This window comes from Phaethon lepturus, unplaced genomic scaffold (genome assembly GCF_000687285.1).
Source record: "Phaethon lepturus isolate BGI_N335 unplaced genomic scaffold, ASM68728v1 scaffold20402, whole genome shotgun sequence".
NCBI classification, from domain to species: Eukaryota; Metazoa; Chordata; class Aves; order Phaethontiformes; family Phaethontidae; genus Phaethon; species Phaethon lepturus.
Window position 1 is genome coordinate 10,482 of NW_010524496.1, and position 16,951 is coordinate 27,432.

Genomic DNA, 16,951 nt, shown 5'->3' on the forward strand with positions numbered 1-16,951 from the left:
ATGTTGTTGCAATCTTTTTCACATTACAGAGCTTCTGCAGGAATATGGTATTCAATTTAGTGTATATTATGACAGACTTCTGGGAAATAAAGCACTCTCTGTAAGAGAGAAACTGGTGGAATCTTCACCCATTATGGCGAGCAAAATGTGCAATGTGCTACTTAGCTTCCCAGACCTACCCCATTACCCCTTTCTGTTGTATGAGGTTTAACAAACTAGTTTGTAAATGGAGAACCAAATATTGATTTTTTTTTTTAATATTATTTTTTAAACAGATAAACCACTCTGACAAGAGGAACAGGTACGGTGGTTGGCCAGCTGAAATCCAAATAGAAGGCTGTATCCCAGGAAACCTGATCTGAACAAATGTATACCTCATTAATAAAGATGATTCTTTATTTTTATATCTATGACTCTAGTAAATTGCCTCCAGAACCCAATAAGCATCTGAACATTAATTGTAAAATAAGTCATATGCACAGTTTTTAACCTTTCTTTCCTCTGTGAGGTTTTACTCTAATCTGAAAACAAATATTTTGATGACAAGTGGAAATAAAATACACTGGTTTTGGAATTACAATATTTATGAAGTCAGTCATAAGTTAACAGGATTTTTGAAAGTAAGTATACATTGTCACTAGTAATTTTAGGGGTTGGTTTGTTTGTTTGTTTTTAGTATGTGTTTTCTTTTGTTTCCCTTTAAAGACTAAGATGCAACTAGAACTTAGTCTAAATTGTAATATAAAATCACTAGCAATAAAGCAAATTATTTTAATGTTAGTTTATTAGTAACATAATTATCTTCAAAAAGCTATGGAAATAGCAGTTACATTTGTTGAGCTGGTTTTAGTGATGTTGACAACATGGAAGAGCAATGTTTAACATGTAAAGATCAAGTTACTTGAATTATTTTACCAAATTTAAGCTGCAAATCTGCATGGTTTTATTTATTTTTTTCTTCCTGTAAGTTTAACTTGTAACTTAAGTGCATTCATGCTAACTGTAGAATCAAACACATGATTGTAAGGAAACTGTAGAAGCCATTTATTCAATTTCCCTTTTTCTGAAGCACATCAAGTATGTCTGGACTTTTCCTAACTGGTGTTTGTCCCCCTGTTCAGAAGCCTCCCATATGGCAGATTCCACAGCTTAAATTGCTTCCTGTAGCATTTCACTGTTATTCTAGTTATTCCCCATACATACTGAATTAGCCTAAAAGGACCAAGCCAATTACATGGAGAATAACTCATAATTCTTTTTATGCCTGTCTATCATGCATCTGAAGACTGTCCTCATCAACTCTCTCATCCCTAGGTTGAACCTACATGGTATATTTTAATCTTGGTTTACATTTTTCTCAACGTTAAAACATTTGTTTAGCAGCAACTTTCTTAACCTGCTGTGCTTCAAATGGGTCACAGCACTCTATGCAGCTACTTAGGAGTGTCCCACACTCTAGGCTTTGGGCAGGAGAAAATCAGAAGTGGTGAACTGGCAGCCAGATTCCGCCTGCTCTTGCTCTCCGTGTTGCCTGGTTGAAGGCCTTCCAACAGTGATCCCTTAGAATCATAGATTCATTAAGGTTGGAAAAGACCTTTAAGATCATCAAGACCATAAACCCAACACTACCATGCCCACTAAACCATGTCCCAAAGTGCCACATCTACACGTTTTTTGAACACTTCCCATGATGGTGACTCCACCACCTCCCTGGGCAGCCTGTTCCAATGTTTGACCACTCTGTCAGTAAAGAAATTTTTCCTAATAGCCAATTTAAACCTTCCCTGGCACAACTTGAGGCCATTTCCTCTCATTCTGTCACTAGTTACTTGGGAGAAGTAACAACCTCGCCACAACCCCCTTTCAGGTAATTACAGAGTGATAAGGTCTTTCCTGAGCCTCCTCTAGACTAAACAACCCCAGTTCCCTCAGCCACTCCCCGTAATTCTTGTGCTCCAGACCCCTCACCAGCTTCGTTGCCCTTCTCTGGACACGCTCCAGCACCTCAACATCCTTCTTATAGTGAGGGGCCCAAAACTGAACACAGGATTCGAGGTGCGGCCTCACCAGTGCCGAGTACAGGGGCACAATCACTTCCCTACTCCTGCTGGCCACACTATTGCTGATACAGGCCAGGGACACTGTTGGCCGCCTTGGCCACCTGAGCACACTGCCGGCTCATATTCAGCCGGCTGTCAACCAGCACCCCCAGGTCCCTTTCTGCCGGGCAGCTCTCCAGCCACTCCTCCCCAAGCCTATAGCGTTGCGTGGGGTTGTTGTGACGCTTGTCACAGCTGCCACTACCTAGTTGTAGTCACTGCTGTGTTCCCAGCAGCTTTCTGGTATCATGTCCCCTACCAGTCCCTAACGCTACGTTTCCTGCTACCACTTTGCAAACTGCTCCATAGCCCAGGGATGCTGCCAAAGCAAGCAGTTAAATTAGTTTGACTCAGTTTGTCTTTGGCAGGCTTATGATGGTTGCTCCTTATCACCTTGCTACTGATGAGGCAGTTACAAATTGAGTACTGGAATAGCTGTTTCAATATTTTTCCACATCCAAGTCATTCTTCTTTTTGCTTGTTCATCCTACAAGTTGTGTAGGTCAGTGTTGGTATTTTACATATCTAATAGTAAATGAACGTGAACTGTTGTAACACATGCTGAACTTGGCCTCATTCTCAAAACCTCAGGATTTGGATGGAAGACCCAAGGTTTGCTAGCAGATGCAGGCTACTTCGCAGTTAAGAAAACTTTTCCGCATCTGCTGCTGTTCCTTACACATGTGTTTTAGCAAGAGAGGAGAGCTATCAATCATAGGTGTCGTATCTTCCGTGGGAGCCTGTGACGGGTGGGACACAGCTTCTGTAAAGATACTTCAGTTCTTATTCCTTGGGAGGTTTGAAGCAGTGGGTTCCAGGTGTTGGTATGTGCTTCCTAGGGATGTTATAGTGTTATAGAGGGATTTTTACATATGTATAAAAAACACTTATATATAGATGTAATAGCGAAATCGAAGCTCTCCTGTGGTTCAGATAAAATGACCTAACTAACTGTACGTTAGCGTTCCTGCCATCCAGATCAATGCCAAGATGTACAGCTTGTGTATGTTTACTTTCTTAAGTGCACAGCTTCATGTCACCAATAATTTATTCAGTTAGTGTTCATGTTACTGGCAGAACATTTATTCCTTTACATTGCAATCGCCCTTTGTTACATGCCTGAATTATAAAAATAAAATAATTACAGTACTAATGGTCGGCAATCCTCAGAGTGCCAAGCTCTGAGGTGGTCCTCAAAGTCTGTGCAGTCTGACAGTCATTGCCTTCTACTCCAGGCCACAATCAATCTTTTACACCAATTACAATTAAATTTTACATCAATTTCTGTTTAGCAGTTACCATGAAGTGTGCAAGTACTCCAAGTACTCCATTCTCTGCAAGTACTCCGTTCTTTACATTTACTCTGTTCTTCACACTCGGTGCAAGTACTCTGTTCTTTACAAATGGTCAACAGTAAAAGGTGCATACCTGTAATCTGAATCACAGATCAAACACCAAGAACCTTTCACAGCACAAGCCCCTGCAAAATGTTCTTTAACTCTATCGTGTTTTCACTTTTTCAGAAATGCAGTGGAGTCGTCTAGACAAGAGTGTTAATAATCTGCAGTGATGAATAGCTATCAGCAGCTTTGTTTTCCTTTGCTCATGCCACAGTGTTTAGACATGGTGGGCAGAGGAGCCTCAAGTACTTTGGTAACTCTCTGATCTCAAGAAATCATGGAAAAGTGGTCACTTCAGCAAAATAGGTGCACTTTATTCATCTCTTTTCAGAATAGAAGTAATGTTACAGAGGGTTGGTTTGAAAGTGGGATTTATACCTTGCACATACAACTTGAGCCCTTTTAAACAAACTGCCTCCTAAGGAGGAGTTAACAGCTTTTTCATGGAACTGTAATTCTGAAAATTAATCTAGGCAAACATGAAATAGCCTTGGATTTAAAAACAAAACAAAAAAAAGATCAGGAAATTAAACATTTAATTTTATTTGGGGGCAAGGCCATAGGGTGTAGGATCCCTTATGCAGATGTCCTTCCTCACCTTCCCTGTCATGTGCTCTAGACCACAGGCAACTTTGAGCAGTGGAGGTCCATGCTGTCGATGCCAAGTGACACCATCCACCACAGGCAGCGGGTAGGAAGCGATTTGCTGTGCTCTCCTGGGCCGGGTGGGTGCTGTGGTCTTCCCCACGCCTGGTGAAATACCTCTGGGTGGTTAGTACAGCATGCAGGATCACCACCACGAAATAAGGTGAAAACCTGCAGAGCAATTCATCTTTTTCTAGCCCTAGTAGGCAAATCTGATGGGAAAACATGAGCTTTAGGCAGTAGCATTACTCGGGGCTTTGGTTTGTGTACTTAAAAGCAAAATGGCACAGAAGGTGGCAGCAGTGTCTTTCCAGATCCTCTGCATCTCTTTGTAGAAGTACCCGACCTCTCTGTGGTTACCTGTCCTGGACAGACACTGGGATGGGGTGAAGGTCACCCTGCCTTTCGCTTGCAGCTGGGAGGGAAGCCAGCAGCTTCGCCTCTAGTGCGCCAGACCTTCTTTTCCTACGATTTGCCAGTAGCTGGCTCCCATTTCAAATATCCCCACCAGCACCAGCCTACCGGTTGGCATTCCTCACAAGCAGCGTTCAGGTAGGTCCCTCATATCCCCTGACCATTTAGATAGATGTTTTAGATAGAAGCAATTAGAAAAAGTAGCTATTGGTCGCACTTCCAGTGTGAATGTAACACAACTAATCCTGTAAAGAACTAAGTACCTGGACAGAAGCCCTTTTTTATCTCTCTATTTAAGAGAATGAAAAGCATTTTCAGGGTCTTGACATGCCTTTTAAAAATCCCTGGATCCCTGGCAGCCCAATTTGGTGGCAGTGGTAGGAAATATTGATCAAATAATAGGTAACATTTTCAGTTTTCTCAGTGGTAACTGTTTCTTCAGGTTCTTTGTGTAATGTTACCCACATAAAGTGGGAAGTTTCCACTGTACTTAAAAATACAAGAAAGGAAAATTTCTTCAGTGAAAGATGCCCTTTTGCAGGCAGGCTGTGCTTAAAGCAAAACTCCCACTGACTGCAGTCCACTCAGAAGAGCAAAGAGAAGCTGATGCTTTTACTTACACATAATTGCCTGGTGGGAAGTAATATGTGAGTGTCATATCTCTGATCTCTCCTTAGCTGCAACTGAAATGCTGAGTGATGACTAGAATTCAGGGATTAAGAAGGGTGGTTTTAATAATGTTTGAGCGACAGCAATTCCTCATTTCCAGGGACTGTGAAGTTTTGATTTCACTTCTCTCCTGGGTTTTTTTGTGTTGTTTTTTTTTCTTTCCAGAGGAGATTTTCAGCAGCATAGAAAATGTAGATACTCCCCCTTCAAATACAACTTTACACTAGCAGCTCTAACATGACTTTTTCCCTCTTCGAAAGACAGAAACATCAAGATAGATGCTTTAGGCTAGCCCAGTATCCATTGCAGATCTCATTACAAATTAAAAAACGCTTTTTTAATATATTTCAGCCAAAAGCAATATGCATTTCAACCTTGTACTTGTGATATAAATCTTACGTGGTTGTGCTCTATATAGCTGCTTTCTATCTCCTGGGCATTCGCTACCAGAGTTCGGGAATGAGACTGAACTTCTACCTTCTTCCCCGAACTGGGAATTCTATGGCAACCTAGACTTGGAAAAGAGGAATGAGGTCTTGAAGTAAGACTTTCCAAAGTGTTACTCGTGCTTTGTGGTCATACCTGATAATAAATTCCAATTTTTCTCCCATCCTGGTTCACTGGATATCATTGTGCTGCCTGATCTGATTTTATTGCCTACAAGGACTAGAAGTGGAAGAATTAGACCTTGTGTATCTCTGGATTTTGCAGCCAGAACAGAAAACACCATGTACAGCTAATTTCTGCTTTTCCTTCTGCTAACTTACAAGATAGAACTGGAGCTCAGGAGGAAAGCTCTGCTTTCTGTGAGATTTGTGTCCATCACAGTGATCCACATCTCTGGATGTTTAGTTAATTGCTGAAGTGTCTACTTGCCATGTTGCCACTCACCAAGCATTCCTTGCAGCAGATGAACCTGAGCTCAAGAGTCCCAAATCGGCAGTCTTCTCACTGCTGATTGTTGAAAATCCCCATTGTAATAAAAATGGAAGAGAAAGACTACTTCTCCTGCATCCTCACCTCTTCCATATTCATGAGAAGACTTCTGTGCGATGTGAGGTACTCCTGCCTGCTGCAGGCAGAAGGTGCTTTGAATGGATTTGGTTCTTCCACAAGAAACCTTCAGCCCTAAGGATAGGCCCCTTCTGCAGTAAATTATTGCCTGCTCTGCTGGGGCCTCAGTAATTTCCTTGTGAAGGACATCTAGAAACATAATCAATAATTTTCAAGTAAAAGGAAAGGGACATACAAGAAAAGGGATTCTACAATTCACAAATTCATTTCCACTTAGAAACTTTTCAAGCCGTTGGGTGGAGATAGAAAAGCATAAGTTAACAAAGATAAACTACTGCTATCCATTTCGTTTCAGCTCTAAGGGCGGCGATTTGTGTAGGTCACAGGAACTTGCTGTAGCAATATGGAGCTCAGCAGAATAATGAAGGCAATGCTGAGCCTCACCCTGCTCCAGCTCGACTGCTGCCAAAGTTGCTTTCAGGCCAGCCCCTGAACTTTCTCAGCTGTTAGTGGCTTTCTGGCGTTGTAGCACAGCAAAGCTCCCAGCCATAGCACTTACCACAGTACCGTGCAATTATCTCCACAGCTTACTGAAAAACTTGAGCCTTAATCAGTCCTGGAGAAGCATAGTTCCTGAGAACACAAAAAATAACAGGCGTTTCCCTCATTTTATTAGTTCTTTGTAAGCGTTGTCCTAGCAGTAAATCATGTCTTCTGGTATGAATTGTTCATTGATCATAATTTTAGTCCTTTCCTCTTGTTTTCTTTTTATGCCTGTAATTATGCTTTGTCAATTCAAAAAAAGGAAAAATTGGAAATATACTAGTCCTAATATTACTCCATCTGAAAAAGCATTTAAGCACACAAAAGCACTGCTGCCCCAGCTGGTAGAAGTTTTAGCCCTGATTATCATCTGCTGCAGGAAATGGTATAGTGATATAAAAGCCCTTCACATGTTTCACTGTGCGCTGGTTAAAAATGTAATTAGTTGTTTCCAGGTTACTCACAAATAGTTGAGGTTTTATCAAAAAGTGCTGAGAATCACACCATTTATAATCGCTACTACCAGAAGCTGTACCCTCCACTGAGCTTGCCTGGCTCCGTTGCAGAGGTGGCAAACAGGAACACGTTCTCAAGCCAACTCACTAATGGTCAGTTAAAAAAAAAAAAATAACCTGCAGACCTGGAGCTGGACAGAACTGGTTTTAGGGCAAGCAAAGAGAACAAGGAAAAAGTATCTATCTAACATGTAAATGGCTCTACATATAGTAAATTCAGATGTAACCTGGAGCTGCAGAGGTTACAATGGAGGAAGGTGTAAATAAGTGCTAGCAAACATACATATATGACCCTAAGTGGAAGAAGGAAGAGAGGAGGGGGAAACAAAAATGAAAAGAAAGAAGAGAGGAAGAAGAAACCATCAACATGAACATCGTATTCCTCCTTGTGAAGGACTCTAGGTGCTTACAGCTCTCTGTAATATCCCACCACCACCAGCAGCATGAAACCACTGACCTTAGGACCCAAAGGAGCAGTGGAGGAGTGAGCCAAGAAGCGTGTGTTAGTTTTACTTGTATTATTGCTCTAATTGTGACTTTTTCTGTATAGAACAGCTCTACCTGCAATATTGTTCTTTGTTTCTCTGTAATAATTAGATCATGTAATAATGATTCTTGAGTTAGACTGTTAAGATTTCCATTATACTAACAATAAATTAATGTTTAAATATATATACACACCTATATATGTGCATCTTCTTTGTCTGTAAAGAAGACTTTGAATCTGAGTGCTCCAGCTCCTGCTTGCAGTGCACTTTCTCCCTGGTGAGGCAGGAGGAGTGGAAGTTTTCGCCTCCTCTACTACCAGCCAAGAGGTGCAAGAGACAACTCCTCCGACCCCTGAGTTGTGATCCCTTTCCACTTCCCGACTGGGGTATTCTTCCCCCTGCTCCTTGACTGAACCAAGCCTCTTGCCTACAACAGTCTCTTGCCTGTTCCCCAGGTAAGTTGTAGGAGCAGAACATGAAGATGTACAAAATGGCCCTTCAGGTATTTGCTTTCCTCAAAGCTGGAGCCATATAAACTGATTTTTTACAGACTCAGAAGCACTCTGTTTTATACAGGGTGTCTGTGTCTATGTAAGTTATTACTCTCAGGATCATGGGTGTATATGCATGCCCTGAGTATGCATCTTCTCCATGTTCAGATGGGGATGTTACCCACTGGTTTATTTAGAGGCATTACTTGGCAAGTGCCACTGAGAGGCTGTTTGGGAACCCCTTCACTCCTCAACCCCCTCACAACCCTCTCCTTTCCTGGAGAAAATAACGACGAGGCCCTGAGGGTAATTTTGGCAGCCTGTTGAGTTTCCTGACTATAGCAGGCTAGACCCTTCCTCACTCCTCCCTCAAATGCACCACATGACGGGATGGTCTGTAACCCTCTTTGTCCAAGTTCTTTTGTTCTGCAGGGACAGCCAGCAGCGCCAGGGGCCTTCCAGCCATGTCCAGCGTGTGGGTCATCTGGGAGCAGCAAATGGGCTTACAGGGTCCCGCAGACAACTAAGCCTCATTGATCTACCCCGTATTTGGATGGAAAAATGAGCTAATTGCCCTCGGGTTTTTCCAAGCAGCAATGTGGAAGCGATGCTGAGGAAAAGGGACTCCGCTGAGCAGGAGGCAGAGGAGTGGTAGGGAGAAGAGAGAGCAGACCGCTGCTGAAATGGGCAGGCCTCGCGGCCTGGCCCACGTTTGCCCCGAGCTCAGCTTCGGCGTGAACCGCCGCTCTCCGTCGGGGAGCCAGGCTCCCCGCTCGCGCTGTCGCACACGTGCACGTGAATTTGGCACCCTCTCGGTGGCCAGAGGCTTTCGCCTGATGATGACACCGTCCCTGGGATATTATAAGCAAGAAAGCTCTCCCACTCCTTCTTTTGACAGCAAGGGAGGGGAAGAGAAGGAAAAAACTTTAAGAGGTTAAATGGAGCCAAGAAAGAAAAAGTGCAGAGCAAGCTCTAAAATAAGAGGCTCGCAGGGCTACAAAACCCAAGCCCGCGTTCAGAAGAAAATCCTTTCACGCAATCCTAGTCAAAGTCTCCTTGTTCCCAGAATAACAGCCCTTTCTGCAGAATTAAGTTGTTTTCCTCCACTCAGAGATGACAGCACACAGCGGGTCTTTCTCGGCACTAACCTCGCAGCCCTCACTTGCTCGCTCTCCGCTGTTCTCCGTGAAACAAATTGCGGCTCTGTTCAGTGCTGCTGCAGGGACCGTCCCCTGCGCACAGAAGAGCTCTTCAGAGACCAGGACGCTTTAACTTTTTCTCTTATAAACGCGCCAGCTTCCCAGCCGGAGCCCTTTTCAGCTCTCTCTGGGTTCAGCATCTTGCAGCTGGTCTCCCACAGCTGATCTCACGGACCCTGGCATCTGGGAGGCAGGGGACCTGATTTCGGTGGCTATTCATGCTTGGCTAAATACACTTTCCACTAGCAGCCATTAAATCCTGGTCTAGAGACAGGACACCCAATACTCAGTGTACCTACAGGGGTATTTATTCAGACGAGCTGGGAAAAAAAATTCAGAGCAGAATATAACCTCTCACTCACTTTGCTGCTGTAGCTGGTGTGTTCAAAGCAAAACGAAAGCAACCCCTTTCTGCAGAAAGAATGGGAAACAAATGTCCGCCTCCCCACTGCCACGTGACTCGCCCTGCATCCGTCTTTTACAACCGAAGACACCACCTGTAATTGCTTGCAGCTGACCAAGGAATCTAACATTTATTGCGGTAAGTGCTTTCTCCTGATGTAGAGGATTTTCTGATCAGGCTTTTAATCCCCTTCACTTAAAACGGGCAGCGCTCTTTACCATCGTATATGTGCATGTGCAAGTAGGTTACAGTTAGACCTGTTTTACGAATGGGTAGCTCAGTATGACAAGACAGGGTTGGGGGGCAAAGCTACCGAGGGGCTGGCACAGCTGAGACCCCCGCTGGAGTTCGCCTGTCCCTGGGATGGGAGATGCTGCCCCGTTCTCCAGCTCGCTCAGGCTGTGTCTGGCTCCCTCAGCACGGACCAACAGAGGCAGCTCGGTGGGGCAAAATGGCCTCCATGGCCTCACTGCGCACAGCTCCTGGGCGAGGAGGAGGTTGCTTCAGCTGGCGTTTTGTTTGCTTTCAGGGACTCTACAGCTGAGAGCGAGGGGCATTAGGTGCACTCCTGGTGCCCATCCGCTGGCTTGCTCTCATCCCAAGGCAATCCGGTTTGGATGCGCTGAGTCTCCCCTATGACGTGAGGCAGCTGTAGCTGGGAACGATCCCGAGATTTGCTTTTGAAGCAAGTGAGAAGTCATGGAGCCAAAGCAAAATGTACCCTTGGACAAAACAGGGCTGCCGCTGCGTGCTGCAGTACTGCAGGAAACTTGGGGACGAAAGCTGATAAAGTGAACCCTTTCTGCAGTCTCTAGGAAAAGCAATACAGACAGGGCTTTTAGGATTGAGTTTTTGCCCAACAACCATCTCCAGTCCGTGCAATTCCTGGCAAAGCCGAGCCCTCTTGTGCTCTGAGGGCTCTCAAGCTGTCCATGAGTTCCATGCAGGGCCAGATCTTTTCCTCATTCACCACCCAAGGTAATTTCTGCTTTCTGATAGTAAAAAGAAAAATAATCCCCTATTGGTAAAAACAGGAGCTTAATTGCTGCTTTCAGTAGCTGGTCTCCCATGTGCAAGACTGCCACCACTGTACGCAGTGTTGGCTGAGGAGGAGTTGTTTGGCAAAGGGCTACTACAGCTCAATACAACATTTGTAATTCTGTACCATAGAGTATCGCTTGCGTTGGCACTTGCTCTCAGGGACAGTCCAGTATACCATATAGGAGAAGATCCGGACATTCACTGTGCAGTGCAAAGAGGTGATGCATCAGACCTGTGGAAGCAGCAGATGCCTCCAGCTGGGGTAGAAAAGGGTTAGGCTGCTGGGCTTTTTCTGAGGGCCACTTCTCTGGGCACTGTGCACGTTTGATCTAAAATTAGGGCTAATCTATTGATCTTTTGAGCGTGTTGAAAGACTCACTGTCACAGGAGAAGCAACGAAGCTGGTGGGGGGTCTGGAGAACAAGTCTTAATGAGAAGCAGCTGAGGGAACTGGGGTTGTTCAGTCTGGAGAAGAGGAGGCTGAGGGGAGACCTTATCGCTCTCTACAACTACCTGAAAGGGGGTTGTGGTGACGTGGGTGTTGGTCTCTTCTCCCAAGTAACTGGCAATAGAATGAGAGGAAATGTCCTCAAGTTGCACCAGGGGAGGTTTAGACTGGATATTAGGAAAAATTTCTTTACCAAGAAAGTGGTCAAACATTGGAACAGGCTGCCCAGGGAGGTGGTGGAGTCACCATCACTGGAAGTATTCAAAAAACATGTGGACGTGGCACATTGGGACATGGTTTAGTGGGCATGGTCATGTTGGGTTGATGGTTGGATTTGATGATCTTAAAGGTCTTTTCCAACCTTAACGATTCTGTGATTCTATGAAAGGACCTCTTGCAGGGGTCATGCCTATGCTGAATGAGGAGTTCCTCCTGAGTAGTTGTTGCTAGTTACTCTCTGAGGTAGCTTTTTATATCAAGTACACAATCTATACTGTCCTTTAGTCATCACAAGAGGGTTGCAAAGGCTCAGTCAGGCATGTGTGGTGATTTCACCAACTACAGTCCTGTAGACTCAAAGCCTCTTCTGTACAAATAAAGTAGTGATGATTTTAAGAGACATGTAAAGTGGCTGGACCTCAAAATTTACCAGGGCTCCACACATCCCTGTTGACTTCAGTGACTACAGCACTGGCCTGAGGGCACTTCTGCACACACTCAGCAACTGCTTTAGAGTGATCTTTTCTGCTTTACTGAGAGTCCCATGTCTGATGGCTCATATGAACAAACTGTGAGGGCTTTTTCATCCCTATTCTCTAGGGTCCTGGGGTCCTGTTTCATGTCATTTCAGAGAAATGAGCCAGGAGCACAAAAGGTTCAGGTCCCCGTGGGCTTCCCTGTCACAAAACCCATGTCTACATACAGCTCCAACCAATGCTGCTGAGAACCATCTCTGGAGAAGGAACTGAGGGCTGGCAGGACTTTTATGTAGAAGAACCATGTTCTGGGAGGCTGCACTTCCCCAAACACCTGGGGCACTTCAACAAAGAAGTGAAGGAAAATTCCCCTGCTGCTGCCCACAGCTCTGCCATTCTGAATCAAAGTGTAACATTCCCCTGAGCTGGGAGCCCAGACCAGCAGCACAGTGAGCCCTGCTCCTCCCCTCCTTTGGCTAACAACCCCATGGACAAAAAAGGGAGATTTTATTTTGTTGTCATTCTCTTAACACTTCCATAGCGTTGTACTAAAAACAAGGGCTCTGGGGTTTTATATGTTCTAATTTCCCACAATTTTTCTTGCAGGGCACCTTGACAGGGATGCAGTGCATTCCTTAGCTGTCAGGGCTGACTCTAGCTCCACTAGGGATGCGGTAAAACCAAGGAAGGGGAGGCTTCCTCACTCTGCTCAGCAGAGCATAAGAGACTCCTTGTTTATGTATATATCACTACAACAGTTATTTTCTAATGCTGCTGAAACTAATGTGTAATATCCCAGGGGGTTCCCACAGAGGGATTTCCATTTAGAGATTTACAAGGTAAGGTATTGTTTCACTTATGTATAACTTAGCCATAAAACATTAGTGAAACATATATACGTCAACAGAGATCACGTTGTTCCTTATAAAAAGGTTGTTTCTGAAGTACTTAGAATCATAGCATCATAGAATCATAGAATCTTTGGTTTGGAAGGGACCTCTAAAGACCATCTAGTCCAACCCCCCTGCAATGAGCCAGGACATCTTCAACCAGATCAGGTTGCACAGAGCCCCGTCCAACCTGACCTTGAGTGTTGCCAGGGTTGGGGCAGCTACCACCTCTCTGGGCAACCTGTGCCCGTGTTTCACCACCTTCGTTGTCAAAAATGTCTTCCTTAGATCTAGTCTAAATCTCCCCTCTTTTAGTTTAAAACCATTACCCCTTGTCCTATCATTACAGGCCCTGCTAAAAATTCTGTCCCCATCTTTCTTAGAAGCCCCCTTTCAGTACTGGCAGGCCGCAAAAAGGTCTCCCCGGAGCCTGAACAACCCCAGCTCCCTCAGCCTGTCCTCATAGGAGAGGTGTTCCATCCCTCTGATCGTTTGGGTGGTACAGACACAACGAACCTGAAACTGGCCCTGCAGATTTCCTTACACAGTTGTCCCTGTGTTTATTCTCAAGATGTGGTGAAAGCATTCGCCTTCTTTCCCAGTCCACTGCTTTGTGTCTGCACCTCTGTTTGCTTTTCTGGAGTGAAACTCAAACAGCTTGAGCTACAGACATATCTCATAGCCAAGAGGCAGCACTGATTTAGTTCATAACCGGTTTTGCTAGTATGCCATGGAAGGGGAAATTCAAATTGTAACTGCTCAACAATGGTCATTCGTGACGAGGAATGATCTGGCATGGAGGGCAAGAAGGGACTACCCCAGCTGGAAGCAGGGATGCCAGATAGAGACTACTCCCTGTGAGGGAGTGACGTTTCCCTAGGGATGAGGTAAGAAGTGCCGGAGCGTTGTCTGGCAGCAGTGGTGCGCTGGGAGAGCTCAGGGGACACCTTTGGGCAGCAGAGCTGCTGCTGGGGCATGGACCATGGGGCTGCGGTGCCCCGTGCGGACGCTCACGTGATGGGTGCTGGTGCAAGTGTGTATAAGGAATGCCACACCTTTGCATAGCACTTCTAGAACCACTTACGGCGTCTGCCCAATACATTGTCCATTAAATCTTTTGGTATTTAAGCACAAACGTGTGTTTAGTTTGCCTCAAGGGGTACAATAACAATTCCCCAACACTGTTCTGCCAGATCCGCTGCTACCATTTAGTTTCCTGTTGAAAGTGCTAATTTACGCGAACTGAGGAGCTCATCTCAGTAATTTTTAGTGTAACAAGATTAAAGGAACTGAAGCAGAGTAGGCACATGTAAAGCTAGTTCCACCTAAACAGTTCATGGGCAATCACATACACTACATGCAGTATTTTATTCTTCAGACATCCCCCTAAATTGTACCAATAACGAGTTCAACAGCTGTGAGGAACTGCTGATTTTATTTGCCTTTTCTGTAACAGATAATGCTTTTCTATTCCTTTCTCATTGTCAGAAGCTAGGAAAGTAGGAGAAAGATTAGGGAAAAATATCACCACTTCTAAATATCCAGACATCAGGATCCGTTCTCTCCTGGCAACTGTTTAGATACCATCATCATAATGACCATTAAGAGATTTCAATATCCCTTGAACAAATAGTTTTAATACTCTAGATAACACAGTTTCAGTTCGTAGCCACACTGCCTTATATAAAATCAGGAAATTGTCCCTGCCTTTGAAGGAATTTACATAACGTAAAATAAGTTTCCATGTGCTTGATAATACTTCCAAACATTTTGAATGTACATCATCTGGTCACATCACCCAGTCGGGAATGATGGAATTTTCTACTCTAGGCTGACACTGCTCGCACTAGGGATGCATTGGCCACTAAAGCCCCAGAACAGACCCTTAACAGCACACATCCGTGCTCTGCTAATATCGCCCTTGCCGTGGATGCACAGCCAGCTCACCCGCAACGACCAGAACTGTGCTCCTGCAGCAGCAGAACTATGGGCAGCTACACAATTTTAAAGGAGCTACTGAGCAGGCATGTGGGACGAAATTCCTCACTTTCCTACTACCTGTGTCCTACGCTGAAATTACTCCCTGGTCAGCTTTTTGCTTTTTCATAGGAAAATGCCGTTACTACTTGCTCCACCCAACTTCTGAGTGGCTGGAGCTCAGGAGACAGCAGATAGCGAGAGACTTGAAAGGAGCACCCTTCACTTGCCGATTTGTGTTTAACTTCCTGAGTTAAACAGTTTTTAAGCAGTTTAAGGTTTTACTTTTCATTTTACACCAGCTTGGATATTTTTCTTCCTTTTTTCATCATTCCTCTTACTTTGTGGTAGTTTCTATTTGTTTGGGTTATTTCATATATTTTGGCAGGATGTTTTGTTGTGTGTGTTTTTTTGGGGGGTGTATTCTTTTTCCTATTAGTTGTTTGTAGAATTTGTTTCTTTGCTGCTGGCTTTGTTTTTTTTCTGACTTGTTTGTGGGACTTTTATTTCTTTATTTAGGCAGAGGCTGCTTTTGTAGTTTTTTTGGCAGTGTTTTTCTTAACAGTTGTCTGAGGATGTTAATTTATTTGGGGTTTTTTTTTAAGGTCCTTGTCCACTGAGCAAGGACAGATACAAAATCCTGCTCCTGGGACAGAATAAACCCCTGCAGTGCCATGAACTGGGGACTGGTTGGCTGGGGAGCACCTCTGCTGGAAAGGACTCTGGAGGTCGTGGTAGACATTCAGCTAAACGTGAGCCAGCAGCATGTCCTGGCAGAACTGAACAGCGGCAGCACCCTGGCACCATGTGGACAGGAGCTGGCATGGGATGGAGGGATGTGACCGTCCCCCTCTGCTCGGCCCTTGTTACACCTCATCTGGATACGGCCTCCTGCTTAGAGGCCCTGGTGTGAGAAGGACATGGACAGAATGGCAAGTTTGAGGGAGGTCAAGGGCAGGAGCGGTGGCCCTGGGTCTTGCTCAACCCGGGGACGGGGTGGCTGGTGAGGGTGGGCTTGTAGCAGCCCCCCAGCACTTCTGTCTGAGAGGATGGACCTGGGCTCTTCGCAGAGGTGCACGGTGGGGGAATGAGAGACAGGCGGCATAAACTGAAACAGGAGGGATATATCCAGCTGGATATGAAAAAGAAAAAAAATCACTGTAAGGCTATTTCATCATGTGAAGGAATTTTGCAGTGAGGCTGTGGAATCTCCATCCCTAGGGGCTTTCAAGACTCAACAGGATAAAGCTCAAGACAACACAGTCTGAATCACTTGGAGTTGCAAGGTTTTGGATGATACCTGGTGGTCCCTTCCTACCGGAATAATTTTATGACTAAGGATTATGCCTCATGGTTTATGACACATAATAATCCTGACAACTAGTGCATTTACATTACATTTTTATATTCCCTTTTTAAAGTATAATCTGAATTTGCTTTGACAAATGCTTGGTCTTTCATCTTTTGCATTATGTCCCATTTTTCTTTCATTAAAATTATTTCAAAACGTACTCTATACTGAGTTTTGAATGAAATTCTGCTTAACCTCTTTTTAAACATCTTTTATTATGTTATATTAATCTGTAGAACTGTACTGCCAGTGAAATGTGCTCTTATAAATCATTACATAAACATGAAACCAGTTTTCAATGCATTACACTAAAACACTTCCTAGTAATGGGGTAAAAAATTTATTTTGCTGATTCAGGAGAGAATAGGAGAACTGAAATCTTGACACGTGGAGAAAGGAGAACCCCGATTTCTCCCTTGACAGCAAGATGATATGGCCCAGAGCTCCTCTTTCTCGTCGAAACATAGTCCTGTGATTAAGCAAAACCCTTCAACCGACTCAACCATCTAACAAAGGCACTGCCCAAAATTAATAAGCTAATCGGTACCGTGACTCAGAAGCCCATTCCCGCACAGACAGGTCTGCTACACGCTTGAGGGGAAGCAGAGTGGTGGTGGAGGAGGCCAGGAGGGCTTGCAGCTGGGGTCCCTGCCGCAGCCCGCGCCAAGC

General features: G+C 44.6%; 1 protein-coding gene across 1 annotated transcript in view; it reads left to right on the forward strand.

Annotated features, from left to right (window-relative positions):
* FAM3B (family with sequence similarity 3, member B) overlaps positions 1 to 362 on the forward strand; it is a 7,456-nt gene extending 7,094 nt beyond the window's left edge. Inside the window, exon 7 of the mRNA XM_010282477.1 lies at positions 276 to 362. Coding sequence (XP_010280779.1) covers positions 276 to 362 — 87 coding nt within the window. The remainder of the gene's footprint in view (positions 1 to 275) is intronic.
* Positions 363 to 16,951: the final 16,589 nt, after the last annotated feature.